The sequence below is a fragment of the Xylona heveae genome, assembly GCF_001619985.1.
Source record: "Xylona heveae TC161 unplaced genomic scaffold L228scaffold_9, whole genome shotgun sequence".
Classification (NCBI taxonomy): domain Eukaryota; kingdom Fungi; phylum Ascomycota; class Xylonomycetes; order Xylonales; family Xylonaceae; genus Xylona; species Xylona heveae.
Genome location: NW_017264201.1, coordinates 894484 through 921913, shown reverse-complemented (window position 1 = coordinate 921913; position 27430 = coordinate 894484). Strand labels below are relative to the sequence as shown.

Sequence of the window (27430 nt, the reverse complement as noted above, 5' to 3'; positions counted from 1 at the left end):
ACACAAAAAATATATCGACGGAGAGTACGTTTCTTCGAGGGGCCTACAGAAACTTATGCTGCCGGGCAAAATCCTGATGGGACAGCGAATTTCGGCATTCATTCAGCATGCCTTGAGATCTTTTCGACCGTTCTCAAAGCGAAAGGGCTGGACGGCATTCCTCAAGCATTATATATGTTTTTTCGAGACATCTCATTCTCGATAATGTTCGAGGCAGACAAAGCTGCTGCTACCTATATTGAGCGTGACAAACACCTTGTACGTCACACTCCAGCTTGCGATCGAGAAGGCCAAGACTTTGTGTTTCAAGATCCTCTCCAAGCCTGCTGGGAAAGTTTGGAAAGCTATCGTCCACCATTGATGAAAGAAGACCTGACCAAGCTTACCTCGAAACCGGACTTTTTGCAGAGACTCCCCCCAGAGCTCGTTTCCAAGGTGGTTCAATACTTACCTACAGCAGACTTGCATCGACTAAGAGCTGTGAGTCTCACGGCATTTTTCGCAACACCCCCAAGCTTTTGGAAAAGTCGCCTTCAATCCGATATGCCGTACGCTGGACTTATCAGAGGAAAGGCCAACCCTACATTTGAGGTCAACTATAAGCACGTGAAACAAGTTGTGACGCATGGAAGTGGACCAGCTGCTGCGTCATTGCGGAATCTGCATCGAATAGGGAAACACGCCCTCGAAGTAATAGACATCATCTCGTCAAATTTGGCAACTAATCCAAGGAGATCGATCAAGATTGCCTTACCAACCCCACCTCTGAATGTCTCGTTGCTCTATGTCGGCCAGACAACCTTTGTCACTGGCCTATGGTCATCCAACGATGATTCCTTTTCGTGTGGAAACCACTTTCGTGGCCAGCCAGTTCAATTCCTACCTGGAGGTCCTTGCTCCGGCAGATTTATGTTCTTTGGGAAAGAGGGCGGATTTATTGGCCTTGGATTCAAAGGATGTGAGTCAAATCAAGCGCATGTCGCTGGTCAGAAGTCTGGGCCTTGTACGTATCAGGGTCTAAGCCCATACAAGAAAGGTGACATATTGTATCTTGAATTTGATGTGAGTTAGCCAATACCAATCCTGCAACAGCAAATCCTTAGATACTAACTTCTTATAGAGTATTAAACTTAAATCAGTCAAAATCGGACCGGAAGATCAACTGGAATCTCCATCACTGTGGATGCCACATTTACCAACTTGTCACACTATTGACATTTCTACCAAATTCCAACCACAAGATGCAGAGCCTCGACATCTTTGTTATTTTGGGAATCCAAGAGCAGGACTTCTGGGAAAGTTAGTCCAAATAAATGCATTCTACACGAACGACCGCGAAGCTATTACTGGATTGGAATTTATGTATTGTGATGGCCATTCACTGCGATGGGGCTCCTGCTTTGGTACATGTTACTGCAGAGTCATTGATGGCCCAAGTGGTGAACGCGTTACCACTCTAAAAGCTGTGGAGATGGATCACGGCATTGGAACAATCATGGTAAGTCTATCTTGCCGACTTGTAGTACTTGATATTCTGACTGTACAGCTATGCACCAATGCCCAACGGCTGCTAGTTTTCACCTCAGCTTCGCCTTTAGTTCCTCTCACAGCAAATACTACAGGTCAGGATCTAGACAAGAAGGGGGAGGCAATTATTACCGGTGTATATGGGCTTTTCCGCCACTCCTCGAGGTTCTTTCCCCATGCTTCATATTCAAAAACCATTGGCATTCTTTCAGAATCTTTAAGTGCTCCAGCAATTGTCTCGAAGCAAGATGTAACAGGGGATGGAAACATTCCAAGAAGTGCCCTCCAAGACTTAGCACAATCCTTATGGAAAGCATGCATATCATCGGCTTCTATGGAAAACGTCCACAAAATTGCAGTATGCATCAATATCCATGGACGGGTAACCGGTATGAAATTCAGCTACGGTAGTCAGACACTAGACAGCATTCTTGCAGATTTCCGAAGAGATGGCAGGAAAACTGAGGAGCAAGATCTGGCTTTCGGAGAAGAGTGCGTAGGGGTTCGCTGCTCTTACGAGCTTATTGGAAGTAGAATATATGATCGAAAGTGCCTGAAGGGTTTAGAATTTTCAACATCGCGACGCAAAATAATTTTCGGTGATATTTCCAGCGGCTTGTGTTCGCTCGAGCAATACTCACACAAACCACAGACCAGCAAGGTGAGTCTTGTGAAAATTCCCATTTTCACTTCAGAAATACTAATGTAAATATTACAAGTGGTTATACTGGATTTACAACGCTCTGTACGATTGTTTACTTGCAAATTTCGAAACAACCTCTACGTCATAAGTCCGGCAGTACTGATTGTGGGTATTTACAGTCGTACCACTGCTTTAGCAATCGCACTCTATATCTATCTTCTAGATGGCTTCATATTTTTATTATCGATCTTTGATACTGCCCCTAAGACTGACTGTTTTCATCTTTTGCCAGAGAAATGTATAAAAATATATGTTGTCGGCTTGACGGCTTCAAAACGGCTATTTTGCGGGAATAGAAAGCATGTAAATCTTGTATTCTTCAAATTTGCGAGACTCTTTCCTCGGTTGCAACACTGATCATGTGGTCTAGATTCCGGGTGCTTTGCATTTCATTCTCTCAAGGTGTTGTTCGATCATTTCAGCCCCTGAACGGTCGGTGACTGTGAGCTTTTCGGAGATACACTGCATTCTGCCGGGAATGAACTCATAGAACTGGACTCTGAGCCCAATTGCAACCGCACCGTATACGCCCTTACCGAGGCCATTGCGGTTTCCCTCTAGATAATGTTCTAATTGTTCAGCAGCCGCGTCCCATTCCGCTGGTCGATCTTTGGCCATTGGCTTGCATTCCACCATCAACAAATCTCCGCGTGGCACAGTCTCGCCCCAGACGACCTTTACAACCAATATATCCGGTCGCGATTTGTCGTCAAGCCATGCCTCCGTTTCAATTTTGAACTGCTCGACTGGGAACTTGTATCTGAGTAGGTTGTTCCACAACGCAGTGGTTTTCGACTCGGGGGCCGTGGGAGTAATCTCGTCGAAGCAATCGTACACGCCTGGTATTCCTAGATAAGACATTTTCTCTTGAATATCTTTAAGACTATTTTTATTTTAAAAAAAAGAAAAAAATAGGGTGAGCTGTTTCTTCCCTTAGAGAAAAGCACAGGCGTAAAAAAGGGGCTTTTCATACCTACTTTTGGAGATGAGACCTGGTTGGTAACAGACGTTCTTAAGTCGTGCAGTCTATTAATCCCTTTTACCTATATGAACAGTTCCTACACCATTTGGCTATTTTATAGTTTTATAGGTGAAAGGCAAAGCCCCGGGCACGCGTGAGCGGGGTAAAAACACTTCCGACGACATTTAACCGCGGACGTGTAATATATAGAATACATTACATTTTTTGGAGAAACTAAAAGACTTCATTGGATGGTAGCAGATTGTAACAACTGGTAACTATCCTATGAATAGGCAACTCTGGTGACTATTTGCAGGCGCCTCTGAGGCCGGGCTCATTGGTGGAGTCTTCCTTCTCTATGCAAAAGGCTGAGTGGGAAGCGGCATCGCCCACTAGTAACGTGGACCGACTTGTTGTCGCGGGGCCAGCAACGTAAAAGTACGGAATAGCAATGAAGTATCAAGTTATCAGCACTATGTCGGAAAATGCAGAGCGGCAAAATGGCAGACAGTACTGGAAGCTGGGGAAGAAGTGCCTGTACTTTCTAGCAGCGACCAATTATTTTATTTTTTTTTTTATTTTTTTTTTTTTTTGAGATGCACATGAGTCGTACATTTCCCTAAACCTGAAGTACGACTTGTGTGTCCTGTGACTTTCTCTTATCCACGTCAGATTTTCCCAAATAAAAGATGAAATAATGTCAAAGATACAAAATACAAACTCTCACTCAGATGAAAGTACCTAAGATTATCTTCCTTAGAATCGACAGACAATTCCTGTTGACGCGTTCAGCAACAGCATGCCCGGTCAACGTCCCGCCAATGACTTTCCCCCACCAAAGTTGTCTAGCGACGTCATGCGACCATCCTTGGTAATCCGTCATCCTGCTGCCTGCATATATACTCGTGTGCACTCCATTCCAACTCTCCAGAATTTGTTACGCGCATCTCTTTTATCTCTTTTCATACTTTGTACTTTGAGCTCTTTTATCAGAGTCTATCAAGTGTGCATCTATCCTTCATTTACTCAAAATGCCCGTTCTCCCCTCCGAGGAAGTTGCCGAGAGCGGTATCTTCGATAAGGGTACGATTAGATAACTATCGTCTGATTCTCCTCGCTGCTCTTGGTAAATGCTAACGTCTCCTTTCTCATGGACAGTCGCAAAGGAACCTTCGAAGAATACCGAGTCGACTGCCAGTGACAAGGTCAAGGCTGAGGTAAAGGATTTCCAGGCTAACCCTGGTCCGGTGAGTTTTCCTATTGCACATGGCACTTCTGCAGGTTTACGCAGTTGCTGATATAGACTGTTCGTCAAGGTAATCCCCGAGGCCAAAGATCTGCCACCTGTGGCATCCAAGGAGGAGCTAAAGGCCAGAAGTGAGGAGCTCAACAAATAGATTTGAGTCGTTTGGGAACGATTGCATGGGCATATATATGAGCTCTCTTATGGGAACATGATATTTTGATTCTTAACGAATATGTGTATTGTAATCTCAAGTTGTTTTTAATTTTCATCTTCATTATTTTGAATAATAACCCGAATATTGCTTCTTCTGAAATATTTGTGCTCTCGATGATCTCAAATAATTCTGGGACAATTTAACGTCGAAGAATTATTATCAGATGATTATTTGCAATGATTGACGTCGAAACGGTCTCATCAGCTATGACGTGGAAGGGTGAATCTGGAGATTTCGCGAAACTTTATGCAGTGTGGCGCAAGATTTATGCACAGGATTAGGTAATCCGGGGTTTATGCCGCTCTAATCCGACTCCAAAAACAATGAACATGACGAAGGATTATGGAACCGTAAATCCAGACAAATGCAGGCGGAGAATGACGGATTGCCTCCGGTTAAGCTCTCTTTACCGCTGCGTTACCAGCAAGATCTCTTTCATGAGCTTCGCCAGGAAGATGAGTTGGTGATTCTCGCTCGCGGTCTAGGCCTTCTCCGGGTCGTGACCAACCTATTGCATTCTTACGATGCTGCTGGAGAGAACCTTGTGCTTGTAATCGGTGCGGACGATCGAGAATTAGAATGGATTGGCGAAGGTAATACGTCAACCTCTCCATTATCATGTTTCTAGAATTTGTCTTTTATTGCTTCATAAATTCTCATGACATAACCCGTGACTTTCTTCCTCTTGCGGCCAATGCATGTTGCTTTTGTTGCGTTCCATTTCCGTTGCATCGTATGATAGAAACAGCGTGCTGACTCTGGGGTAGCATTGGCCGAACATGCTGCCATCAGCAACTCGCCAATGGCGAGGGGATTCCGGCTGATCAACACCGACTTGGTAAATGTTGGTCAGAGGTGAGCAGAAGCGTGACTTCGCTGTTGCAGAGTGATACTTATGATGACCAGAGAAAAAATGTATACCGAGGGTGGAATATATGGAATCACATCTCGAATCCTTGTTGTTGATCTATTATCAAGTGAGTCGAAAAAGGCAAAACAATCTACCACTGACTAACACCGGATGCAGGCCTACTTGACCCGAGTACAGTTACGGGAATCATAGTATTACACGCTGAAAGGTATGATAATTGAACCGCATGGCTCGATATTGCTAATTGTTTCCAGGGTAATTGCAACCTCTTTGGAAGCGTTCATCCTCCGTATTTATCGGCAGCATAATAAGAATGGGTTTCTCAAAGCCTTTTCTGATAGCCCTGAGCCGTTCACTACTGGATTCGCTCCCTTGGCATCAATGATGCGAAATCTCTTTCTCCGGAAACCCTCTTTATGGCCACGCTTTCATGTTACTGTAGCTGAGGCGCTTGAGGGGCGGAAAAAAGCAGAAGTGATCGAATTCGAAGTGCCAATGACTGATGCCATGAGGGATATTCAGAATGCTGTCCTCGAATGCGTAGAAGTCAGCATCAGTGAATTGAAAAAGTCGAACACCGGCCTGGAAATGGATGATTGGAACGTTGACAGCGCGTTACATAAAAATTTCGACGCTATTATTCGGAGACAACTAGATCCGGTCTGGCATCGCGTTAGCTGGAAGTCGAAACAAATTGTCAATGATCTCGGTGTCTTGCGCACTATTTTACAGTGCGTGTTATCCTAAACCTTTTCCAAGCGTCATCTACTGCAGACACTAACTACACTATAGCTGCTTGCTCACATATGACGCTGTTGCATTCAACCGTTATTTGGATACGATCTTGGCTGCGTCTTCTCCGCCGCCTGGCTCGACGCGACAAAATCAGTCCCCTTGGCTTTTCCTTGATGCAGCTCACACTCTTTTTGACACAGCAAAGCGCCGAGTGTACACTGCAAAGGTGAATGCAGCTGAAGTGGCAAATAATGCCAATTCAACATCGTTGGATTCACTTAGTCCGGTGCTCGAAGAGCAACCGAAGTGGGCGTTACTGGCGGAAATTCTCGAGGAGATTGAGCGTGACGCGTACTTCAATCCACCACCCCGAGATGACTCCAACGGTACTATTCTTATCATGTGCGGGGACGAAGGAACGTGCCGCCAGCTCAGAGAGTATCTCCAGACAATGCACGTTCGACCGGAAGACGTCGAGAAGCAAGAGTCAGACGACGATGAAGAGCGCGGACCGTCCGCTGCATTTATGATGCGCCGAGCTCTTCGGAACTATCTCAACTGGAAGCGCGACTTTGCCAAGGTCAGCGCCTCGCTGTTTGCAGAAAATCAAAAAGCTCTCGAGGGTGCAACGGACCGGCAAGGCGGAACACCCAGCCTTCGACCCAAGGCTCCACCCAACAAGCGGCGCCGTGTTCGAGGAGGATCATCTGCAGCATCCGGTCCTGGGCGCGCGGCAAACGGTAGTATCCAGTTAGCCCAGGACACGGAGGCGCATGTAGCAGGCCTCTTGGCCGAGATACAGCCAACTGGGGCAGAAAAGCTCCAGAAGGAAGAGATTGCGGCCGATCCTCTGATAGACATTGATGACTGGTTCGAAATGTATGAGATGAATGATCTTCTCATTGTCCATCCCTACGACGGCGACATGGACGAACATGTTCTCGAGGAGGTCAAGCCGCGGTACGTGATCATGTACGAACCAGACTCGGCATTCATTCGGCGAATAGAAGTGTATCGGAGCTCACATACAGACCGCAATGTGCGCGTATATTTCATGTATTATGGCGGATCTGTAGAAGAGCAACGATATCTCAGCGCAGTGAGACGTGAGAAGGACTCCTTCACCAAGCTGATCAAGGAAAGAGCGGTATGTCCAGCCCCGTCCCCTAATACCAATACATGCGTCCCCCGCCCCATTTCCCCGTCCGTCCACGTTTCAGAGCCCTAATTGACTATCAACTCAGGGCATGTCCGTCACGCTCACCCTCGACGCGCACGGCATCGACGACCCGCAAGAACATTTCCTCCGCACAGTCAACACACGCATCGCAGGCGGCGGGCGTCTCGCAGCTACTGCCCAGCCTCCTCGTGTGGTCGTAGATACCCGTGAATTCCGCAGTTCCCTTCCTTCGCTACTTCACGGACGCAGCATCGTCGTTGTCCCCTGCCAATTAACAGTCGGCGACTACATTCTCAGTCCAAATATATGCGTGGAGCGGAAGTCTATCCGCGATCTCATCTCTTCATTTAACAATGGCAGATTGTACAATCAAGCCGAAACAATGCTGCAGCATTATAAGAATCCCATGCTTTTGATCGAATTCGACCAGAACAAGAGCTTTACGCTGGAGGTGCGCTTTCCCCCTATTTCTTGCTTTAACCCTATATCCCAATTCAAGGTTCCACATATATCCAGAATCCCCGCTGTGCTCCCATGTCCTAAGATTTGAACAAGTGACTGACACTCTCCCGCTTGCATAAAGCCCTTCGCAGACCTCCTACACAACCCCTCGGCCATCAGCAATCCTTCCGATCTGCAGTCCAAACTCGTCCTGCTTACCCTCGCCTTCCCTCGGCTCAAGGTGATTTGGTCGTCGTCGCCTTATCAAACGGCCGAAATATTTGAGGTATGCCCTTCTCCCCTCCCTCCCCTGCTTCACCTTCCCTTTTCCATGCCAGCACCTCCCGTCCATCCATCCATCTGACGAATCTGTGTTCCCAAATAAAGGAACTCAAAAAGAACCAAGAGGAACCGGATCCAATCAAGGCAGTCCAGATTGGCTTGGATCTAGAGTCAGGCCAAGACCCGTCCGATCAGACGTTCAACCAGACGCCGCAGGATATGCTGCGTGCTATTCCGGGCATCACGGAGAAGAATCTCAATCGGCTCATCCTCGACGTGGCGAACGTGCACGAGTTAGCGAATATGGAAGAGGAGGATATTAGTAGGTTGATTGGGAAAGAGGCTGGGCGCCAGGTGTGGAGGTTTTTCAATCGTAGTTTGTTTGACTAATTGGAGGTTTTTGGGTCCATTTGGGGGACGAAGATTCTTTTGGAGGTCGATATCTCCAGGAGGATTGGGCAGAGCTGAATGTCCGAGAGTTGATAGTTATACGATTTACCAGGGTGTCAATATAAGAGGTAACAAACGGTGTAAGAATGGGCTCAAGTATATGGGGTTGGCAGAAAAATCACATCACATGAGAATGAGAAAATGTTCGGAGTAATAAGGAGTAATAATCTATCGTTAAGGGTAAAGTCGACAGAGACGATGCTGGAAAGAAAGAGTTAAAAAGTAAAATGAGAAAAATAAGAGGCATGGAGAGCGCCCGCCCAGGAACCAATCCGCTATGCATCATGTGGTGCGAAGGAACCCATCGAACGCCGTTGTGCCTCGAATTTTTGCATTCCCCATTCTTTTTTACCCATTCCATCCATACAGAGTTGCAACTTTCGTAATGACCAATCTCTCAATGCATCATTCAAACGTCGTTAAAAAAATAATCGAGAAGAGAAAGAAGCATTGGAACAAGGGCGAGTCCAAAATCAGCGAACGCAAGATCGGCAATTTCTTTGCGAATAATGCGAACAAGGTATCATCGTAAACAGCCCCTGAAAAGATTTGATGATGGGCAAGCGACGTCGTACATGGATGTACGGACGTCGCTAGGAATGTGCACCCATCATCAGTGGTACCGTCACCGCCATCGCCGTCGACGGGATGGCGGAGCGGTTTGCCATAAGGCGTTTAGATGTCGTCAATATCGAGCTCCTTGTCGCTCTTTTCGCTGTCCTCGTCGCGGTCCTCGTCGAACTCGAAGCCAATGTCCTCGGCAGCCTCGTCGTAGCTGTATTCAAAGTTAGCATCATTCAATCTTCTTGCTTCGAACCATCCGACTAGGAAGCTGGATAACACGTACCCTCCGGACTCGTTGATCTTAGCACCCTCGGGAAGTTCACCGTAAGCCTTCAAGCTTCGGGCCTCATCCGAAGTATACTTCATGATCACATCACCCTTCTCGTCCTGGTAGTCACGCAGGGACAAGAGGATAATGTCACCCTGGTTGATCCAGACCTTCTTTCGGAGCTTGCCACGAATGTGCGCCAGACGCTTCTCGCCGTCAAAGCAGGAGGCCTCGAGACGGCCGTTACCAAGCATCTTGACAACCTGGGCGTACTCTGCATGAAACAAATTAGTCCTCGTTGGTCCTCGAAAATAATGATGCGGCGCTCTGTTCGTAAAATCCGCTTGACGGTGGGGTATGGCGGTACAGAAGAGGGGAGAAAAAACTCACCCTGGCCTTCTTCCTTGAAGATCAACTCGCGCTTCTCGTTGTCATTTTCGTTCTTGCCTCTGCGGCGGTTTTTACCTCCCTGTAGATCGGAGTATTAGTTGTTGGTCCTCAATATGTAGAACATTTCTCTTTTTTATGTGAAAGCTTCATGTGAGGGGTAGCTGCTTTTTAGGCGGCAGACAAGACAAAATATTGTAAAAGCCGCATAATTATACAATAGAAAATACGGCGGCGAATATAGATATAGCAGAATAAAAAAAAATGATATGGGGCAACGAACCTTTCCCTTGTTCTTAGGCATGGTGACCTGTGAGCAGTATACTGCTTTGAAAGAGTTTGGAGAAGGGTCGTTCGAGTCTGCGTATGAGATCGATGAGTCGAGACGACGAAGGCGGCAAAAGACGAAGTTGCTGTCACAGGTGGCGGGTCAAAAGTGATTAACAGAAGATTATTGGGTGGGGGAGTCTCCTTTGGGTCCATAATTCTCTTTCGCCCACATTTTTTTGGTCCACTATGCCTCTTCCGGCATGGAACGTGGCCGAGGGCTAGGGTTAGCGTCCGTGATTTCTCTGGGAGAGAGACACTTTTCACAGCAGCAATGATGTTATGCCATATGAGATCATTGCATTCAAGGTTGTTGAACAGTCTTGGATTTTGCAAGTATCATGATCAAATTATTTTATTCTTCTTAATCACCAACATGTGCTGCCCTTTGGTGAATGAGCTTCTCAAGCATGTGATACAACTTTCCCTGAATGCGTAGGTATAAAAGTGCGCCGCAGTAAAGTCACCGTGCCCTATTGACGCTGACAACAATATTGTCCTAATAAGACGACTGCTGAAACACATAATATGAGACCTGATGGCTCAGGACATAAGATTATAACGGTGTCTGCATGATATACCAAACGCTGTAATTTTGCCCTGCATATGTCTTCTCCGGAATATGAGCATCGCGGCAACTTCCGTCTATATTTCCCAAAACGGAAATGGGACCTTGACGGGAGGCATGTTGGCTGCATACGCAAACCCGCGATAAACATAGAAGCTCCATCTACAGCTTATTCCGTCTAGAATTTCCACAATTAACTACCTGCATCATGCTGGTCTCACTGACGGTGGGAAAGGTCGACGCAGGAGTCGCTGTGCTTCTGACAGAGGACAAACGTCTGGTAAGTTGGGATTCCCTTGGGAGTGCAATTATTCCCTTACTACCACGGTTGCATTGTCCCCAGAGGAACGATAGCCCCTGCGGAGCATCAGTGCTGATTGTGACCACCGAATGAAAACAGATTGAATTTCCCTCCATTCTTCTCCCTCCCCATATTACCTCCGGCTCTATCGTCGACATTACTGTCGCACGGAATTTTGATGCTGAAACTGCTTCCCGCGAAGCTTTCACACGTCTCCAAAAGGACATCTACACTAATTTCGGACAACAATCGCCCGCAACACCAGTTCTACGTTGTCGCAACGCAACGCAGACATCTGTTGTTCTAGAATGGGATCCTCTTTTCCTTGCCTCAGCGGATCTACATAGTCTGAGCCTCTACCGAAATGGCAGCAAAGCAGGCAATATCCCGCGGCCACTTGAAATACAGTCGACCAAGATCAGCGGTTTGGCCGTGGATACACCGTACACATTCCATTTGGTGCTTAAGACTAGCGCGGGCACATATTCGAGTCAAAAGCTCTCTGTCAAGACTCACAAGATGACTGACCTCTCTGGTATCACTGTCACCCCAGGCATCCTTCCTCCGCCACTCAAGGATAGCCTTCAAGCAGCAGTGGAACGCATTGGCGCTAAGATGATCGATACCGTCAGAATAGACACGACCCATTTCGTCTGTACGGAGGGTAGAGGACAGCCTTGGGAACGTGCGACGGAGATGAATATCCCAGTCGTGAGACCGGAGTGGGTTGAAGGATGCGAACGTGAGGGCAGAGTCGTCGGTGTTAGGGGATACTATCTCAATGCAGATCCGAGGTTACGACAAATTGGTCAAGGCGTGGGTCATCAATCTCAAGCATCGCAATCATCTCAAATGTCCCAGTCACAACAGTCTGCGGCGCAAGCTTCACAACGGTCGCTACCCATTCGACAAGAGTCCCAGCAACCTCGGGAACAGCCCGCGCCTAAGCCACAGCAGCAGCAACAACAACAAGAGCCGCCCCCGGCTGCTTCTAATGCTGTGGAATCGAAACCGGAGGAACCAAAACCAGAGGCCCAAGCTTCTGAGTCTACTCCAAATGGTTTAGAGGCCCAAGCCGAGACATCAGCACCGCTACCCCCACCAAAGGACGAAGCGCCTGAAGAGAAACCAGAGGAAGTCCCTGAACAGTTGCCCGAAGAATCAAAGACGAATGGAGCCGCTCATGAGCCAGAGCCTGCTTCTCAGAAAGCTACAATAGACGAAGATGTGGCAAAGGATGGCGAAGAGCAAGCCGCTGAGACAGCAGCCGTCCCTTCTGAAGCTACACCTGCCGAGGAAACACCCGCGACAAAAGTATCTGAGGCAGCAGCACCAGAACAGGAAGAAGAAGAAGAAGACAAAGCAAGCGTCGAACAACGGAATAGTCCTGAAGGCTTTGACGAAGTAGCTCTATAGGCTGTTCAGTCCTGCCCGTCATATCTCGAGCCGGCAACATCTCTTTACTATCAGTTCTTCATCATACCTTTTATCACCTGTACTTAATCTCCCGGGTCTTCAAACTTTGTCGCTTTGTCCTATCACCCATACCCTCGTCATGACTTATCAATCCATCAAGTAGTTTTCGCATTTTCCGCGCTATTTGCTCTCGCATGGTAATGTCCAGGAGCATATCAATCAAGTCTTTAATAAAATATACCTGCACTAATTCTATTACCTCGCGATACGCATAGTTGATTGCAATCCTGTCTTTTCTCCACACATTCAGAAACTACGATTCTGGTGTATTTCTACTTTTGGTCTCTTGCCTAATGCAATAGTGACCACAAACATTCACGCCCGGTCAAACGTATCACAATCACCAAACTTCAATCATTGTTTGAGCATATGTTTCGATATCACAACAGAACAATGAATCTCCACCATGAATTTCTTGCATTAACCGAGCCAGGCAGCAACCAAATTCCTAAAAAGAATATAAATACCCCGGATCTTCCTCTCTCTTGGCCTCAGTCTTTTTCTTTTCTCAGCATAAACCCTTCATACTTTCTCGCTGGCGTTTCACGGAGAAACTTTGGCATTATACAGAACACACATTATATCCCTCTTTCATGGAAATTTGCGTATATGATTGATGTCTCATTGAAGCTTTTATCTAGAACCCACTCTTTTCTATCTCAAGTTTGGAAGTAGTTACACAGCTTGACACTGAACAATTCATCTCGGCAGTGCCAGTAGTCAAGACGAAAAAACCAACCAGGAGATTGTGATAGCGCTCTGGTACTTGACACTTTGTGGATGCGCTGAAAGGCAATCGGGACAGCAGAGTCGACCAGGACGGAGGAGACGACAGCGACAGAAACGACCACAGCAACCTCATCGACAGTATTGGTAGAGATGACGGGCTCGCGGTGGTGGTCTCCTAGCTACAGCAGAGGGGTACATTAACAATTTACAGCTTTTCCATCCCTGGCCGACATTGTCCCTAAGCATGGGGCGCCGGAGCCGCTCTCGATGCTCTGGCCTCACCTGCCACAGGCGACAGCACTCCTCTCGTACAAGCTCCCAAAGCATCGTCCCACGTCATCTCGTCAAGTCACAATGATTTGGTGCTGATGCGATCTGCCTCTGACAACATGCATTACATGAGCTTTATCAGGGAATTTGAACCGCTGTGCCACGAGGTTGCTGATCTCTCGATTGGATACTGATACGTAGACGCATTCTGCGTAAGATGCAAATACACAATATAAAGCAATATGGGCCCAACAGCTCGCCTCTCCAGCATCAGTATGACCAAACAAGTGTAGCTGCTTGCGACGCAGCGAAATCTCAGGGCACAAACTCTTCTAGCTTTCTGGCCAAGCGCGTTCCGCCTACTCATCCACGAACGACTGCGCTTGAACGACGGATAAGCTGCAAAGTTCTTCACAAGAAACACCGCTTAAAGAAACAACCTGGTCGCAATCAAAAGGCAGCAGTCCTACCTTGAGATCTCGATATCAACTGGGTGTGGGCCATCATTGGCCGTAAAAAATTGGTCATTATTGGTTTATCCAGCCCCACAACAATCTGAATGCTCTTTGGTGGTTCAACCATCAGAACTGTATCTCCCCCAGAACTCCTTCCTTAATTTCTATCAATATCCTGTGTTGCAGTCCTTTGCTTTGATCAGAGAGTATGAGTGTTTGAAAGAAATAATGGAGCAATGGAGCGAGCATGCTGATCTGTTTTCAATCACTCTCATGTCCATCCTTAGGAGATACGGTGGAAATATGAGAATTCTAATCATGGGAGGCAGACCTGTGGTCATTCTTACGCTTCTAATATTTTAGGAATACTTCTCAAGCTCTATTTAATAAGTCAGCTACCTGGAATCCCTCAACAAGGTGTTCTCTGCTTCTTCTCGGTGGTCAGAATCGATAGTCCTCCGGAAAGCGTTGTATGAAATTTCGGGCAATCTCTGAAAAGGACCACCGGAAATGCAGAAAAACTAATGTCTGCTCTCCAATTGAATTTAACTTGCAAGGGAATCTCTTCAAGGTTAGAGTCTGCGGTTAATGCATGGGTTTGCTCATCCTATGGCAGAATCCCGCGATCGGTCTTGCCTTCGAAACTTTTCAATTTTTTTTTTTTGAATTGCTGTGCAATTTCACGCCACGGAGGAGTGTGACCGAGTACTCTACTTCGTGACGCCGGACAGACTTTTCGTCCGCCGTTATTGCGCTCTGCTTGTACAAGAGCCCATGAATGATGCTCATGAAAGGTTTCAGTCAATCACCACACGACCATGGCCGCTTCTGGTCTTAGAAATACGATGAAATCACATAAAACACAAGGACATAAACGGCCTTATCGAGAGAGGTCGTGAAAGAATTACCACCGTCAATCTTTTGACATCTACAAGGTTAACTCCTACAATATTAGGAGGACCTTCTAGAGCTACTACATACACCCCGTCCATTCCAAAAAAGCGTTTCATCGACTGTATGGTCGAAGTCGAAAAGCTGATACATGTGACAGACAAGGGCCACAAGGCACCTGACCGCCGAAGAACAAGCCGGAGAGCAGGTCTGGCCGGCAAAGCGGGCTAGAATCAGTAAACAATAGGTTTAGCTCTCTCTCAGTTGCTAGGGTTGATTTGCTCCTAGAATATACAATTCCCCAGAGCAGCTGAAGCTACCTCTGCGAGCAGCATGCCCATGTCATCTGAGTTCATTGGTTTGGGCCGCAATTGTTCTTCAACATGTCAAATTATTCCGGGATTCGCACAACGGTTACTCAAAAGAAAGACAGGAAAGACGAAAGCCAGAAAAACATTGAAAAAACCTTACAGCACACAACAGTTTGGTTCAACCTGTACTTTTGGTCCCTGAGCGAGGCGCCCTTCGATATCAGCCAGTCCAGAATAACGCCGCTCGTCTGCCTATGGCAATATAACTGTGCCTAGGGCTTGGAGGTCTCGAAGAGATGCCAGCATGATAATGTTGAGCAGATGGGCAAGGAAATAGTCTGGTCATCTATCAACACCAGTGAGTTCACTTAGCTGGCCCAGTTCTTTGGGAAGGTGCTCGGCATGATCATGATCCGACGAACCCAGAGAAGCCTGTCGTTCGGCCAACCCACGATCATGGTGGGTCCTCAATCAGCGTCACGACCTCTCCGTCTTGTTCCTCGAGGAGCACACGTGCACATTTGACCAGGTCCAAGACGAGGTGATGAAAACGCGCCAAGGCCAAGTCTGAACATCGGACCTCCGAGTGGGTCCAGAATGGTTGGCGCGGGGAGGCGCCCCAAAATGATGACCTTCTTCATGTACGCGCTTGATGTGAAGGTGTGCAGAAATCTCCCCACATTGCGCCGGGCACAGAGGGAGCTGAAAGTCCTTGGCATGTATTCTTCGGACGACCTGGCCATGACCGGGAAAATTTTGGCTTCTCCTCGCCCTATTTCATTGAACCTGCAACTACTATCGTATAGCCTCCTCCAGCAGCTTCTAGTTACTGCAATCTCGAACCAGAATTGGACAATCACACTTAGGCCATGTGCCTTACTAAAACATTAATCATGAGAAACCCTAACACTTATACCAAAGCATTGTACACGCAATCACAGAATCTGAGGCCGCTCAATTCGGAAGATCCTCACATGATCAAAAACAACGCAACACATAGCACCACAGTAATAAGATGGCTGAAGATACAATTCAATGTCCTTTTTGCTCTCTTCAGCTTCTTCATAAACAACTCCTTCGCCTGAATGTTACAGCCAGGCATCCATCCAGAAAGTGGATGCCAATGGTGGATCTGATGTTGTTGATCTCCACCGCTTCCATGGTCGACTTCCTCAATATCGCAAAATCCTTCTGGAGGCATTGCGCAGTGCACTAATACACTCTGTTGGGAACTGTTTTGGTAAAATTCAATGTTATGATTGACCGTTACTATACTTTCAAATTCATGGAGACGGACAGCCTGAGCCTTCCTGGTGGCCATCTCACAGTAGATATACTAACCACGTGGATAAGGTAAAGATAGTCCTATCTATAGTGAACGCCCAAAAGCTGTGTTGGTATCACAGTTGGACATTGTTTTCAGGCCGTTTGCATGATGGCGGTTCGATATACCCAATTTCTATTTACCGTACCAACAGTTTCCAGAACTGAGAGACAATTTCTGAAGAAACGACGGTTCCTTCAAAGTGAAAAAATGTAAGTGGATAGTTCATCTCATGATACTACCTAGCATTAACAGCATATTTAGTGAAGAAATTGGACTTTCCAGAAATTCCTCAAAACAAGCCATATCACAGCCACACAAAATCCAAGAAAACAGCTGAACGTACTTAGTCCTTCTCTGTTTTCCTCTCCATGCGGGTGTTATGGCGCGCTGTCTTCTCGCTCCAAACACAAAAAAAGTAATTCCAGCTCCTATAGCTTAGAAATTTGAAGACGGCTGACATCTGTAGATGTTTTCGTCGATCGTTGAGAAAGTTGCCAGCACCGTGTTGGAAATTTCTCTGTGGTGGAAGAACTGGGTGCCACTCTTCGACCTTTGCCACCACACAAAAATGAACAATACATCATTCTGTAAAACCCACATGAGAGTATGTCACTCATGTGGATGGAGTCGATGGACATTTTCAAAGGCTGACAGGCATCAATGCAATGCCCTGTACCCCCTCAGGAAACCCAGCCAAGTTCAAGGCGAAAATGAATCAAGACCGAATAAATCGTACCATGACAAGGACACCCAGGATATGAATATATTGCTCAAAAGCTATAAAATTGAGAACCTCAAAGACAAACGCTGCCAGAGCCTCAACACGACTGTAAGCTCCTTTCCAGAAAAAGAGTTGAAACCTTTAGTGCACGAATGCACATTTCTAAGTCTTGGAATTACCGGCTCCGTTGTGCTTCGCCAGGTATTCATATCCAAATGCGAATCCGGGATTTGAATGATGACACAGCCGCATGGTTTCCTTAAGATTGCTGGTCAAAAAAGGTCTTGCGCTAATTTTGCTGTCTGAAATTTGAATTCATATTGGTTTACCAGGGAGCTGTGCTTGCAACAGAGGATCGACCCTCCAAGCACCTTTCAGGAGCCATCAGGAGAACCCTCCACCAGACGCTCTTAATGCAATAACAAGTCAGCTCCAGCAAGAAAACTTAAAGTACCGTCAATCAGGCAAGATCAAAATATGGTTTGACAAAGGCAAAATCTCGGAGAGCATGGACAACTCGAATGTTGTCTTTAAAGATATCAGCAGTGGGCCCATGTAATAGGACCATGCCAAATGACACGATTATGCAACATCTCAATGGAACAGAGACCCAAACAATGGCATCACCACGTCCTACTTGGACTCGTGTTTCTGGAAGCATGGATGTCACGTTGATGCAGTTCCATTGGCGTTAGGCTCATTAGCATTCATTTTCGGGGCTTTCTTATGTTTTTAGCATACAGAGGTGTACAGCTTCGATTCACAGCTATTACTATCAGATGACCACAATCTCGAAAAGCTCGAGCTTGAAAATGGTACTGCAACTAAAGTTGAATTTTTGCAAGGAGCATGCAATTCATAGCGACATGTCTGGATTTTCCTAACCCTTACCTGTCACCTATTTTACATCCTGAAAAGGCACTCCGACCGAAAAGGCGAGCAAAACTGTCCTTTTTCAAGTACGCACACAGGCTGCGGCTTCTCTCAAAGTTTCCCGTGCCTGAAAAGATGCAGGACGCAATGCGGACCCAATTCAGTCATGTCGAGCTGGGTCTGACTATCGAGGAAGTCGTGTGAACAGGTAGCTTCACAATGGAATCATGGTATCAAAGAATGTCAACCGGTTATACCAAGACATGGAGGCAACTGATGATCAGACTCTCGTGTTTGCCATGCCAAGACAAGCACAGTGGGCCGAGTTCCTTTCTATATTTGATTTTAACATCCACTATAGCCCAGGCCCGCTCGAAGGGAAACCGGATGCGCTTATTACTAGGAAATCAACCCTACAATGCACTACTTGCAAAATCTATTGCCTACCAAGATTGAACCATCATCTGTCCTGATTGTGCCAATAAGCCTATGAAGCTGCAGAGCTGGAGCCAGTAGCCGTGGTGATTGCATTGGAAGATGTGATCGTACTACATGCATGCAGATATGTCACGGCGGCTGGCTCCAGACCAGACCGACCGTCCATGGCGTTGCTCTAGACCCTTTAAGCGCCCAACATGTCACACGCATGGCAGCCACAGGGTAGTCCAGTGGCTATACACTGCATATATATCATGGGGTAGAACGCTCTGCTGAAGGGCAAGTGCTCTACTTTGTTACATAGAGCCTAGCTATCACTCCTACTCCGCTTTATTCCAGCTTACTACTGCCCTGCGTATCCCAGGTATCACTACACAATTACGAGGCACGGCCTTTACAAAGAGACACTGTCTTGTGCTAGCAAACTGCTTGCTCTGCAAGGGGCACACGGACCAGAGACTGGCGACCCACGACTAGAGAATCAGAAGAAGCTCGTGCTAAAGCCCGAACTCTGATGGCTACGACGCAGTTATGGTCGTCGATGACCGACTAAGTAGAATGAGGCATTTTATACCCACTACCTCGACCTCCGATGCTCGAGAAGCTGCTGACCTGGTTGTGGATCGGATCTTCTCGTTACATGGCTTACCCAGAACCATAGTCCCTGACCGTGGCGCCCAGTTTGTAGCAGACTTCTGGCAAGCGCTCTTAATCCACTCACAGTTAAGAATCGCTACCCCTTATATACCATACCGCTGATCCGGTTTTTGGGAGCTGAGTATAATACCACCATTCTCTTGCCCTATTTTCCGGATAAGCTCAAAGCATAAAAACATGCCATCGAGTCTCCTAGTAGCATCCTTCAATCTTTCCTTTGAAAAAAAGTTACCTGTGGGTCTGCCTGTCCAATCTTCCCGAAAGGATGTCAAAACACCGGGAGAAACTCCCGAATGGTCAATTTTATAAATTCACAATGTTTGTTGGATGAGCATCCTACATTTCATATCTCAGTTAAACAGGGCACTTATCGACTCGTCAGTTTGCTCCGCCATCCACTGAAAAACGTCGATGAAGGACGAATGACTGTGAGTCTGAGCCAACACCCACTTTAAGGAAATTAACCCTAACCAAAAGAAAATAATACAACTTATTTTCCAAAAAGAGTCAAGCGTCAATACTTACGGCAGCGGAAGTCGGCACGCTTGCAGGACTTGGAAGAGAAAGAGTCGTGGACCATGTAGCGGAAAGTGCGTAATGTTACAATTTACAAAGTGAAGGCAGACACTCACATAAAAGTTGCTGCTGGCAGCCACGCATGCTATCCTGTGAAGGCTGTGATTCCTGTGATGGTGAACGACGATGAGGACCACGAGGAGGAGAAGGAGAGCAGGAGCTCCGACAGGTCTTGCTATCTTAGCACTACCAGATGGGCAGCCTCTAATTGAACCTGGTTACCTGATAGTAGACTCAGGAGTCAGGAACCCCGTCCTGAGATGGTCGATGACGAGATTAGGGTTTTTTGAGGGCATTAGATTGAAATCTAGCACGAATTCAACGTAGGACAGTTGGAGTGTTTGTGCAGGTTGTCGACAGGGCTTTCTAAGCTAACTTGATGGGGAGAAAAAGACCAGTTGGCAAAGAACTCTGCCCGAATCCTGGTTAATTGGAAATTTGGGCTTTCAGTTGTCCGGTCCCAAGGAGACTTATCCACCGTGGACTTGTGGTCCTTGGACCGAAGATGAGGAGTCCACTGTCCGGTAATTCTGCTGTTCTTTGTCCCTCTGGAAGACAATAGTCCAATACAAATCTACCATTTCCTTTTAAGTTTTGGCAATTTAGGTAAATTGAGATACAATGTGCTGAACGAGCTAAATGGTAACGAGGGGCTCCTCGATCACTTCAACGGTTCAACCATTGTGAACACTGAAGAGCATGGACTATGACGCAATTCATCACGTAAGAGAAAGACATAGAGTGCTATGGAAATAAGTTTAAGGAGTGACTTGTAGAGGAAAGAATTTTAAATTGTGTTGTATAAGATAAATAAGATGATATATTTCAAAAGATGAGATTCTGTATGCTAGATCTGGTCTATTTGGTGACGTTTGCAGATAAGCGCTGAAGGAATTAAGCGTGTGGAATAGTGGATCTTGAACATGATATGAGCAAAAGCTGAAAGATAAATGCATGAAGCGTGTGTTTGTGGTGGGGGAGGGGTGAGGGAGGATAAAACTTCAGAGGGATAGGTACCGAAAAGTAGAGATCCAGCTCTATAAGAACAAAGGAGAAAAATTGGAAGGGAAAAGCAAGTGCGCAGAAAAGCAGAGAGCCTGTCGAAGAGCTAAGAGTCTATGAATCATGACCTGTGACCCTGTAATGTAAGCAAATTAATGGAAAAGTAACGACACTCAGACTAAATAAGAACGACAAGACGACACAAGGGAAAGGGGGAAAGGCGAGCAAAGGGGTTAGCATTTGTCAGAGAAATATCGAACAGGGTGTAGATTGCTGAACCGTCTCCCTATAACAAGCCGTCAGATGCAAGTAAAGTCTTCTTGATCACTTCATAAAAGGCTCGGGCGACGACAGGTGGCACCGCGTTGCCAATTTGATGCTTCACTTTTACGTTTCCGAACTGGTGTTCGAGCGGAAACCCCTGGAGACAAGCGAATTCGCGATGAGTAAAGTCTCGTCTGCCGCAGGGGTGCACAGTGTTGGCGCCGCCGCTTGTAGTGATGCAGCTTCGATGCGGCTCGTCGCCGGAATACGGTTGCTTGTTTCGAGGCGTGGTGTTTGCAATGTCGTGGTTAGGGAAATTCCTGGGAATCTTGCCAATGGCTTCGTTGATGGTCACGTATGGCCGGAGATGAGGATCATCGATTGGGTCGCCGTGAGTGGGTAACGGAAATGGTGGTATTTTCTCTCCAGGACTAGGAACCCCGTTAGTCAAATAAAATCAGGACAACTGTTGATGGGAGTAAATTAGATGGTATGAAGGGCCTGAGAGATGAATAGATGGCCACCAGATGACGCAAAGAAGAGATAAGGGGTTGATAAAGAGAATGATCGTACCATGCAGCAATTAGAAAAACTCGTTTGCGAGCTTGAGGAAGTCCGTAGGCAGCGCAGTTTATGATTCGCCAATGGATGCTGTAGCCGTGAGCAACGATCTGAAGGATGAGAGCTGCAAAAAATTTATCGTGCCGACTTGGAAGCCCTGCTGTTTGCTCAATCGTGACTACACGCGGCCGGGCTTTTGCGATTATGGCTTCAAGTGCGAATTGCGTGGCGATGTTCATCTCGTCATTTTGGCCCTGCACAGTATGCGCAGGTGAAAAGAATTGGCAAGGCGGAGAGAGGTGAAGGACGTCAACTTTGTGATCTTCAGTCAGACTAATAAATTGGTGAGCCCAGATGTTGTAGATCCTTGTCCCGTAAAAGTTGCGTCGATAGGTGTCGCATGCACTATAGTCAAAATCGAAGCCCCAGTCCACAGCAAGCCCCGCCATCTTGGCACCTCGTGACGTTCCACCAGCGCCACAGAATGCGTCGCCGAATGTATATCTATTTTGTTTCACTTCGTTTTCGAGATCGATAACGAGGCGTGGTTGAGGTGGTCTTGGTGGCTCTGTCTCTGCTGCATCAACGTCAATTACCATGGCCTCTGGTTCGGGTGAAGTGAGATCGAAAAATTGGCGTCGGTGGAATTGTGCAAATGATTCGCGAACAATTTCCTGTTCCCTTGCGTTGAATCTTTCTTCTTGAGCACTTGGACCACGCCCCGAGCCGCCTTTGGGACTCTCTCCGCGCCAGTCATCTCGTAGTCGTTCTTCTGGGGCTTCGCATCCGGGGTCGCATTCATCGACACATAATCTATAAATTCCCTCTTGATGGCAGATGCCCTTAATTCTGTCCATTGCCGTTCTGAAATATCTGACGAATTTCCATCGGCAGGCAAGGACGAGATCGTCTAGAATTTTCTGTTCAGGTGGAAAACAAGACACGTCGCGATAGTCGTCTCGGAAGCTCATCGACGGGAAGTTCTGGTTGGTCATTTTCAAGCCTCTTCGCTTTTTTATTTGCGAGGGCTGGATCTCTTCCATTCCCTGTATGCCGTGTGGTCGACTATCGTCTTCGTCAACTTCCAGCAACCAACACAGCTCGTTGAGCTTTTTTGGGAGCATTCCACTCATGAGCTTTGACCGTCGAAGCCTCCAGCCACGGAAACTGATTTCAGAGTTGGACACATCCTCAAAAATCTCTTTGACTCGCAAGAAGTCTCCGTCTTCCAACTCAATAGTATTGTTCAGCGAGATTTTAAGCCCGTCGATGCAGCAATTTTCAAGGTAGATGCGGGGGAGATTGAGTTTGGCGTTTCGGTAGCTTGAGAGATGCCCAGTATCTGTTCCAATATTTGCATTTCCGGATGTCGTTAAGTCAACTACGTCGTCATCGTCAGATAGATCGACCACTTGTTGCTCGGATGTCAGGTCAATGGTCGCATCATCCACTGGTTCGGAGAATATGATTTCGTCCTCCATCTCCGATGGTAAGGCCAGACTGGGGCTACCAAGAGTATGTAGTAGTCGGAGTGGAATCGGTCGGAGCTGAACTGCGAAACGGCGTGACGGCTTTTCCAAGGGGACAGAAAGAGATTCTGAGTGACAGAATACTTGAATATCAGATCAGAGGTGTGTAAGTGATTGATGCACGAGAGAACGTAGGTGTCTTTCGCTCTTTGCTGCGATACAGTATTTGCACAGGAATGAGTAATTAAGCGACAAGGAGCTTGAAATAGGAAGACGGAAAAATGGCGGGTTGAGTTGGTAAAAAGAAATGATTGCGAGTATGGTCCTGCGGTTGATAAATGGAGGGCCTCAGGGTGACAATAGAGTAGAAAAAGAGACCTATGGTCAAAAGTTGATAATCAGGTCAAGTAGAAGTGAACTCTATATCTAAAATATCCTGATTTCAAATAAGATAGAACGAGAGTATCAGCGCTAGAGTAGAGGTTGAGGGGGTTGGAGGTAGCTGAGAGTCGACAACTTTGAGTGTTGAGAGTTGATGAGAGGAGGTTTGACGAGCGAGTTCTCTATTTATCAGTTCCATTCTGCTAGACTTGTGAGCGTCATTTTCCGTGACCTTGTGCATGTCCTCCCGCTCGAGAATATTGAATATAGGAATCATAGAGCGTAAGGGCTGTCTGAGAGCAGCACTCAAAGCACGTTTGATGTACCAGCGGCAAGTACCAGAACCAATATATTAGCACCTTAAAAGCGTGAAGAATCAAGACCTGAAGTAAGCTTGTGAGGCACAATATGTCAGGGCAACAGCATCAGGGTCACCAAGATATGCAACTTTCCGCTTCTGCAGTAGCATCACAACGAACATTGTAGAATTTTCAAAGAACATGGCAAAATGCAAGCATTGGCTGCATATCAAATGAAGTTTGAGAAAGATATCAATCGAACGAATTCTGTATCAAGCACTGTACAAGTATTGCAAAGGTACAGTTTGACTTAATGTAAACAAGCAAACCACAACCACCGTGGTCGATTGCAAAAGCAGAGCTGCACAGAATACAAATTATGATTGTCAATCTCAAATGCAAAACAGCCATAAAACGAAATCGGATCAAGAAGTTTCAAGGGGTTCTAGGGTTATCAGCATGGTCTGAAGAGGGCATGAGAAGCACAAGATTGGGTGGGTCGGTGACGTTGTTTTATAGTCGAGTCACATGATATGGATTATGTGAAGTCTGCATGTCAAACTTACGAATACCGAGATATGCAATCTAAATATCAGTAATCTACTGAGGTCTCAAGCACTGAATCTACCATCATGCGTTATAAAATCTTACGAAAATTGAAAGAATATTCTTGTTGATTAATTGGGTGTTTTATTGGCACGTGACAGGTCCAGCAGGCAAAATGCAATTGAGAGAACAACAACGCGGTCCCAAAGATTCAGAGCAGATTTATCAATAGATAAATCGTTCAGGAAGATTATATTATCGACTAATACGTATATTTTTTTCATCCAAAAGCAGCAATTGATTTCTCATGGCGGCAGTAGAGGATGATGATGGACGTTGTTGGTGTCGGTTCCTGCAGCAGACTAACCCTCATAGTATCGCTTGGCGGTCGGCACTATCGCCGCCAAATCCAGGGTCCCATCAGTCTGTTCCTCTTCGGTAAGATGCTGAACGTCATCAACCAGACGACAGAGGAAGATGATCACCGTCTTATGATACACCTGATATATCAGAGTCCAAAGTACTAGGAACTTATGTCTCCCTTCTTCATTGATTTCCGCAATCCACTACCCAAAAATCCGCTCAATTGAATATTTCTCCTGTCTTTGTGTTTAATGCAGTTTATACGCCCTAGTTGACATTACTTCCTTCTGAACCATCGTCCGTTGTATCATACCCACTACTTGCCTGGTTGCATATCCGTTAAAGCCCTACACACATCTCTTTTTGTTTTGCCTTGATGGCAGCAGCGTCGAAGTATTGATTGGCCTCTTCATATACGCATGTATCAGTGCTTGACTTTGCATTCCGCAACACTCTCTGGGACTGCCTCCCGCCAGTCGTTGATATCATCTCCTGCAAATTCCGCAATCCTTTTCTTTCGGCGACTTGCGGTTCTGATTTTCCATCCCAGCCTTGCAGCTCATAAAGTTTGTTGTACGAAACTGATTGCTTTTGCTGAAAATTCCAGCCAGCCACATATATTGACATCATATATCTCGCCGGCTGTTGCAATCAACTTGGATAAGTGGACAAATAATCGACGGCTGAATTGATAGTTCCTATTATTGCTTGAACCAAAAAAGAGAGCTGCATTAGCAGTTTATCAGGTTTTCAGGACACTGACGTGGGTGGTGGATGGACTATTCGCCACGTTGTGGTATTTCAGAAATTTTTGTTGCAGTATCGACCTGAGGACTCTGTTGAGGTATATCTTTGCGCTTCATTTAATGATCATATTCGAGGAACTGAAAAATTTTTGGTTGTTTTTGCAGGGTGAATATGTCTGGCCGGGCGACCCGCGCATCTGCTGCCAAAGCAACAGCAGCAATATCTTCATCGTACAACAGCAAGCCGCAAGCTCAATCAACCTCTGAAGCTTCCAAGGTAACAAGAAAGCGAACTCAAAAGCCAGCCTCCAGGCCCTCCGCTTCAGGAAGTGCGGCGCGCCCAAAACCAGCGCCACGGAGAAAAGTCAATGCTGCCAAAACAATCTCGATAAATGGCTCGGCTCCAGAGGCCGATGTCCCTACCACTGAGGCTGCTCAGGATGGTGAAACAAGTGAAAACATCACATTGGCAAGAGCAGGAGACGCATCTGCTCGATCCCCGGACGACATTCCTGATGAGGCATTGGCCTCTGCCAAAACTGTCCCGGGTAAACGAAAGCGCAAGAGCACGGTCAAGATTGAGGATGATCCTAACGAACTTCCACATAATCTTGGGAAGCTTGAGAGCCCAATCAAGTCAGACGCTGCCAAGCAAAAGCGCGGCAGATTCGCCATTAAGGCTGAGGATGTTTTCGAGACAAAAGCCATTGTTGAGAAAGCATCGTCCAACATCAATGGTACTGATAAGGCGGTTTCACCAAAGAAAGCAGGCAAAGGAAATCCATATGGCCTGACACCAGGCAAATCGCCTTTCCCCAATTGGCCGCATCCGACACCTGAGGAATGTGCCGATGTTGTGCGCCTTCTATCCTCTATTCATGGGGAGGTGAAGGCTCCTGAAACTATCCCGCCACCATCCGTCACTGTTTCAGGATGCGGCGAGGTGCCGTCAATTTTAGATGCACTTATCCGGACGCTCCTCAGCGCAGCCACGACCGGAACAAACTCTTCTCGCGCATTTCAAGGGCTTATCCAAAAGTTTGGCATTTTGCAAGAAGGTATCGGTAAAGGAAGTGTAGACTGGGACAAAGTTCGGCTTTCCGACACCAAGGATATATTTGAGGCGATCAAGTGTGGAGGCCTCGCCGACACGAAAAGCAAGAATATCAAGGCGATTCTCGAATTAGTTCATGAGCAGAACAAAGCTCGTCGAGACGCCCTCGTCGAGGCAAAGAAGGAGAACCATGACGATGAAGAAAAAGGCCCAGCCGGAGTTGAGAATGAGACAGATGCGCAGAAGGAAGCAGAAATTGCCCGGGCCGAAAATCATGTCCTCTCCTTGGATCATCTACACGCGCTCTCTTCCGATGACGCGCTAAATGAACTTATCAAGTTCCCGGGCATCGGGCCCAAGACAGCTTCCTGCGTGTTATTGTTCTGCATGCGGCGACCTAGTTTCGCGGTAGATACCCACGTCTTCCGGTTGTGCAAGTGGCTGGGATGGGTACCCTCTGATAAGGCTACGAGGAATACCACATATAGCCACTGTGATGTGAGAATTCCGGATGAGTTGAAATATCCCCTCCATGCGCTGTTCATTCGCCATGGCAAAACTTGTCCTCGTTGTCGTGCAAGTACGGGCCAGAGTAGTGAAGGATGGGGGAAAGGATGTCCCATTGAGCATTTGGTTAAGCGATCAGGGAAGAGAAAAGGAGGTGCGGATCTGAGTCCAACGAAGAAGAGAAAACGCGTGAAGAAGGAAGAGGAGAGTGATGAGGACGAGGGAGAAGATGACATGGCGTTAGATGGTGATGACGATGAGGATCTAAGTGATGTTCCTGACGACCTTGATGACGATGACGCGTGATCGCGTTTGGTCGCGTTCTTGGATATTGGAAATTTGCCGTGTCGTTGTTTGAGCGTGCTCTTTCTAGAATTAGCAATGTTGCTCTACGCCTAGCCTGGTATACTACGATGCTCGATTTCATTGCATGTTGCAAGGAGAAACGGCTTGAAAAGGATGATATTTATATAGCTCATGTCTTTTTCT

The 27430-nt window shown here is 46.7% G+C and overlaps 11 protein-coding genes across 11 annotated transcripts; 6 read left to right on the top strand and 5 right to left on the bottom strand.

The window, feature by feature from the left end:
• Positions 1 to 204: 204 nt before the first annotated feature.
• Positions 205 to 2318, top strand: L228DRAFT_270094 (hypothetical protein; the record flags this gene model as incomplete). The annotated part of the gene is made up of 5 exons (XM_018335365.1): positions 205 to 1062; positions 1121 to 1498; positions 1547 to 2023; positions 2180 to 2188; positions 2247 to 2318. 5 exons carry the CDS (start codon positions 205 to 207, stop codon positions 2316 to 2318), a joined length of 1794 nt encoding a protein of 597 aa, XP_018186370.1.
• A 60-nt stretch (positions 2319 to 2378) lies between these two features.
• L228DRAFT_249629 (hypothetical protein) lies at positions 2379 to 3285 on the bottom strand. The gene is made up of 2 exons (XM_018333129.1): positions 3204 to 3285; positions 2379 to 3078 (listed from the first exon to the last, which is right to left on the bottom strand). The coding sequence occupies exon 2, from the start codon at positions 2846 to 2848 to the stop codon at positions 2597 to 2599; it is 252 nt and encodes an 83-aa protein (XP_018186369.1). The 5' UTR covers positions 2849 to 3078; positions 3204 to 3285; the 3' UTR covers positions 2379 to 2596.
• A 937-nt stretch (positions 3286 to 4222) lies between these two features.
• On the top strand, positions 4223 to 4588 carry L228DRAFT_270092 (hypothetical protein; the record flags this gene model as incomplete). The annotated part of the gene is made up of 3 exons (XM_018335364.1): positions 4223 to 4274; positions 4350 to 4438; positions 4508 to 4588. 3 exons carry the CDS (start codon positions 4223 to 4225, stop codon positions 4586 to 4588), a joined length of 222 nt encoding a protein of 73 aa, XP_018186368.1.
• A 118-nt stretch (positions 4589 to 4706) lies between these two features.
• L228DRAFT_256638 (MUS38-like protein) lies at positions 4707 to 8550 on the top strand (the record flags this gene model as incomplete). Its single annotated transcript, XM_018333930.1, has 9 exons — positions 4707 to 5244; positions 5419 to 5506; positions 5558 to 5628; positions 5679 to 5730; positions 5777 to 6253; positions 6315 to 7404; positions 7502 to 7888; positions 8021 to 8164; positions 8278 to 8550. Exons 1-9 carry the CDS (start codon positions 5016 to 5018, stop codon positions 8548 to 8550), a joined length of 2811 nt encoding a protein of 936 aa, XP_018186367.1. The 5' UTR covers positions 4707 to 5015.
• A 168-nt stretch (positions 8551 to 8718) lies between these two features.
• L228DRAFT_179944 (hypothetical protein) lies at positions 8719 to 9213 on the top strand. The gene has a single exon (XM_018329557.1). The coding sequence runs from the start codon at positions 8888 to 8890 to the stop codon at positions 9140 to 9142; it is 255 nt and encodes an 84-aa protein (XP_018186366.1). The 5' UTR covers positions 8719 to 8887; the 3' UTR covers positions 9143 to 9213.
• Positions 9214 to 9285: 72 nt separating this feature from the next.
• L228DRAFT_212959 (nucleic acid-binding protein) lies at positions 9286 to 9914 on the bottom strand (the record flags this gene model as incomplete). Its single annotated transcript, XM_018329961.1, has 3 exons — positions 9286 to 9385; positions 9452 to 9716; positions 9833 to 9914. Coding segments are annotated over 3 exons (447 nt in total), but the record flags the coding sequence as incomplete, so codon positions are not given.
• Positions 9915 to 10938: 1024 nt separating this feature from the next.
• Positions 10939 to 11805, top strand: L228DRAFT_202126 (BRCT domain-containing protein; the record flags this gene model as incomplete). The annotated part of the gene is made up of 2 exons (XM_018329640.1): positions 10939 to 11004; positions 11125 to 11805. Coding segments are annotated over 2 exons (747 nt in total), but the record flags the coding sequence as incomplete, so codon positions are not given.
• Positions 11806 to 12929: 1124 nt separating this feature from the next.
• Positions 12930 to 13458, bottom strand: L228DRAFT_249625 (hypothetical protein). The gene has a single exon (XM_018333128.1). It carries the CDS (start codon positions 13361 to 13363, stop codon positions 13139 to 13141), a length of 225 nt encoding a protein of 74 aa, XP_018186363.1. The 5' UTR covers positions 13364 to 13458; the 3' UTR covers positions 12930 to 13138.
• A 3982-nt stretch (positions 13459 to 17440) lies between these two features.
• Positions 17441 to 18071, bottom strand: L228DRAFT_249624 (hypothetical protein). The gene has a single exon (XM_018333127.1). It carries the CDS (start codon positions 17864 to 17866, stop codon positions 17666 to 17668), a length of 201 nt encoding a protein of 66 aa, XP_018186362.1. The 5' UTR covers positions 17867 to 18071; the 3' UTR covers positions 17441 to 17665.
• Positions 18072 to 21037: 2966 nt separating this feature from the next.
• On the bottom strand, positions 21038 to 23057 carry L228DRAFT_270088 (S-adenosyl-L-methionine-dependent methyltransferase; the record flags this gene model as incomplete). The annotated part of the gene is made up of 2 exons (XM_018335363.1): positions 21038 to 21446; positions 21589 to 23057. 2 exons carry the CDS (start codon positions 23055 to 23057, stop codon positions 21038 to 21040), a joined length of 1878 nt encoding a protein of 625 aa, XP_018186361.1.
• Positions 23058 to 25103: 2046 nt separating this feature from the next.
• On the top strand, positions 25104 to 27404 carry L228DRAFT_249621 (DNA glycosylase). Its single transcript, XM_018333126.1, has 2 exons — positions 25104 to 25478; positions 25546 to 27404. Exon 2 carries the CDS (start codon positions 25553 to 25555, stop codon positions 27245 to 27247), a length of 1695 nt encoding a protein of 564 aa, XP_018186360.1. The 5' UTR covers positions 25104 to 25478; positions 25546 to 25552; the 3' UTR covers positions 27248 to 27404.
• Positions 27405 to 27430: the final 26 nt, after the last annotated feature.

What these genes read in the sequence shown, in the direction of transcription:
- L228DRAFT_179944 (XM_018329557.1), top strand. Translation starts at nt 8,888, where the DNA reads ATGCATCATGTGGTGCGAAGGAACCCATCGAACGCCGTTGTGCCTCGA.
- L228DRAFT_249625 (XM_018333128.1), bottom strand. Translation starts at nt 13,363, where the DNA reads ATGAGGTTGCTGTGGTCGTTTCTGTCGCTGTCGTCTCCTCCGTCCTGG.
- L228DRAFT_249624 (XM_018333127.1), bottom strand. Translation starts at nt 17,866, where the DNA reads ATGCTTCCAGAAACACGAGTCCAAGTAGGACGTGGTGATGCCATTGTT.
- L228DRAFT_249621 (XM_018333126.1), top strand. Translation starts at nt 25,553, where the DNA reads ATGTCTGGCCGGGCGACCCGCGCATCTGCTGCCAAAGCAACAGCAGCA.
- L228DRAFT_249629 (XM_018333129.1), bottom strand. Translation starts at nt 2,848, where the DNA reads ATGGCCAAAGATCGACCAGCGGAATGGGACGCGGCTGCTGAACAATTA.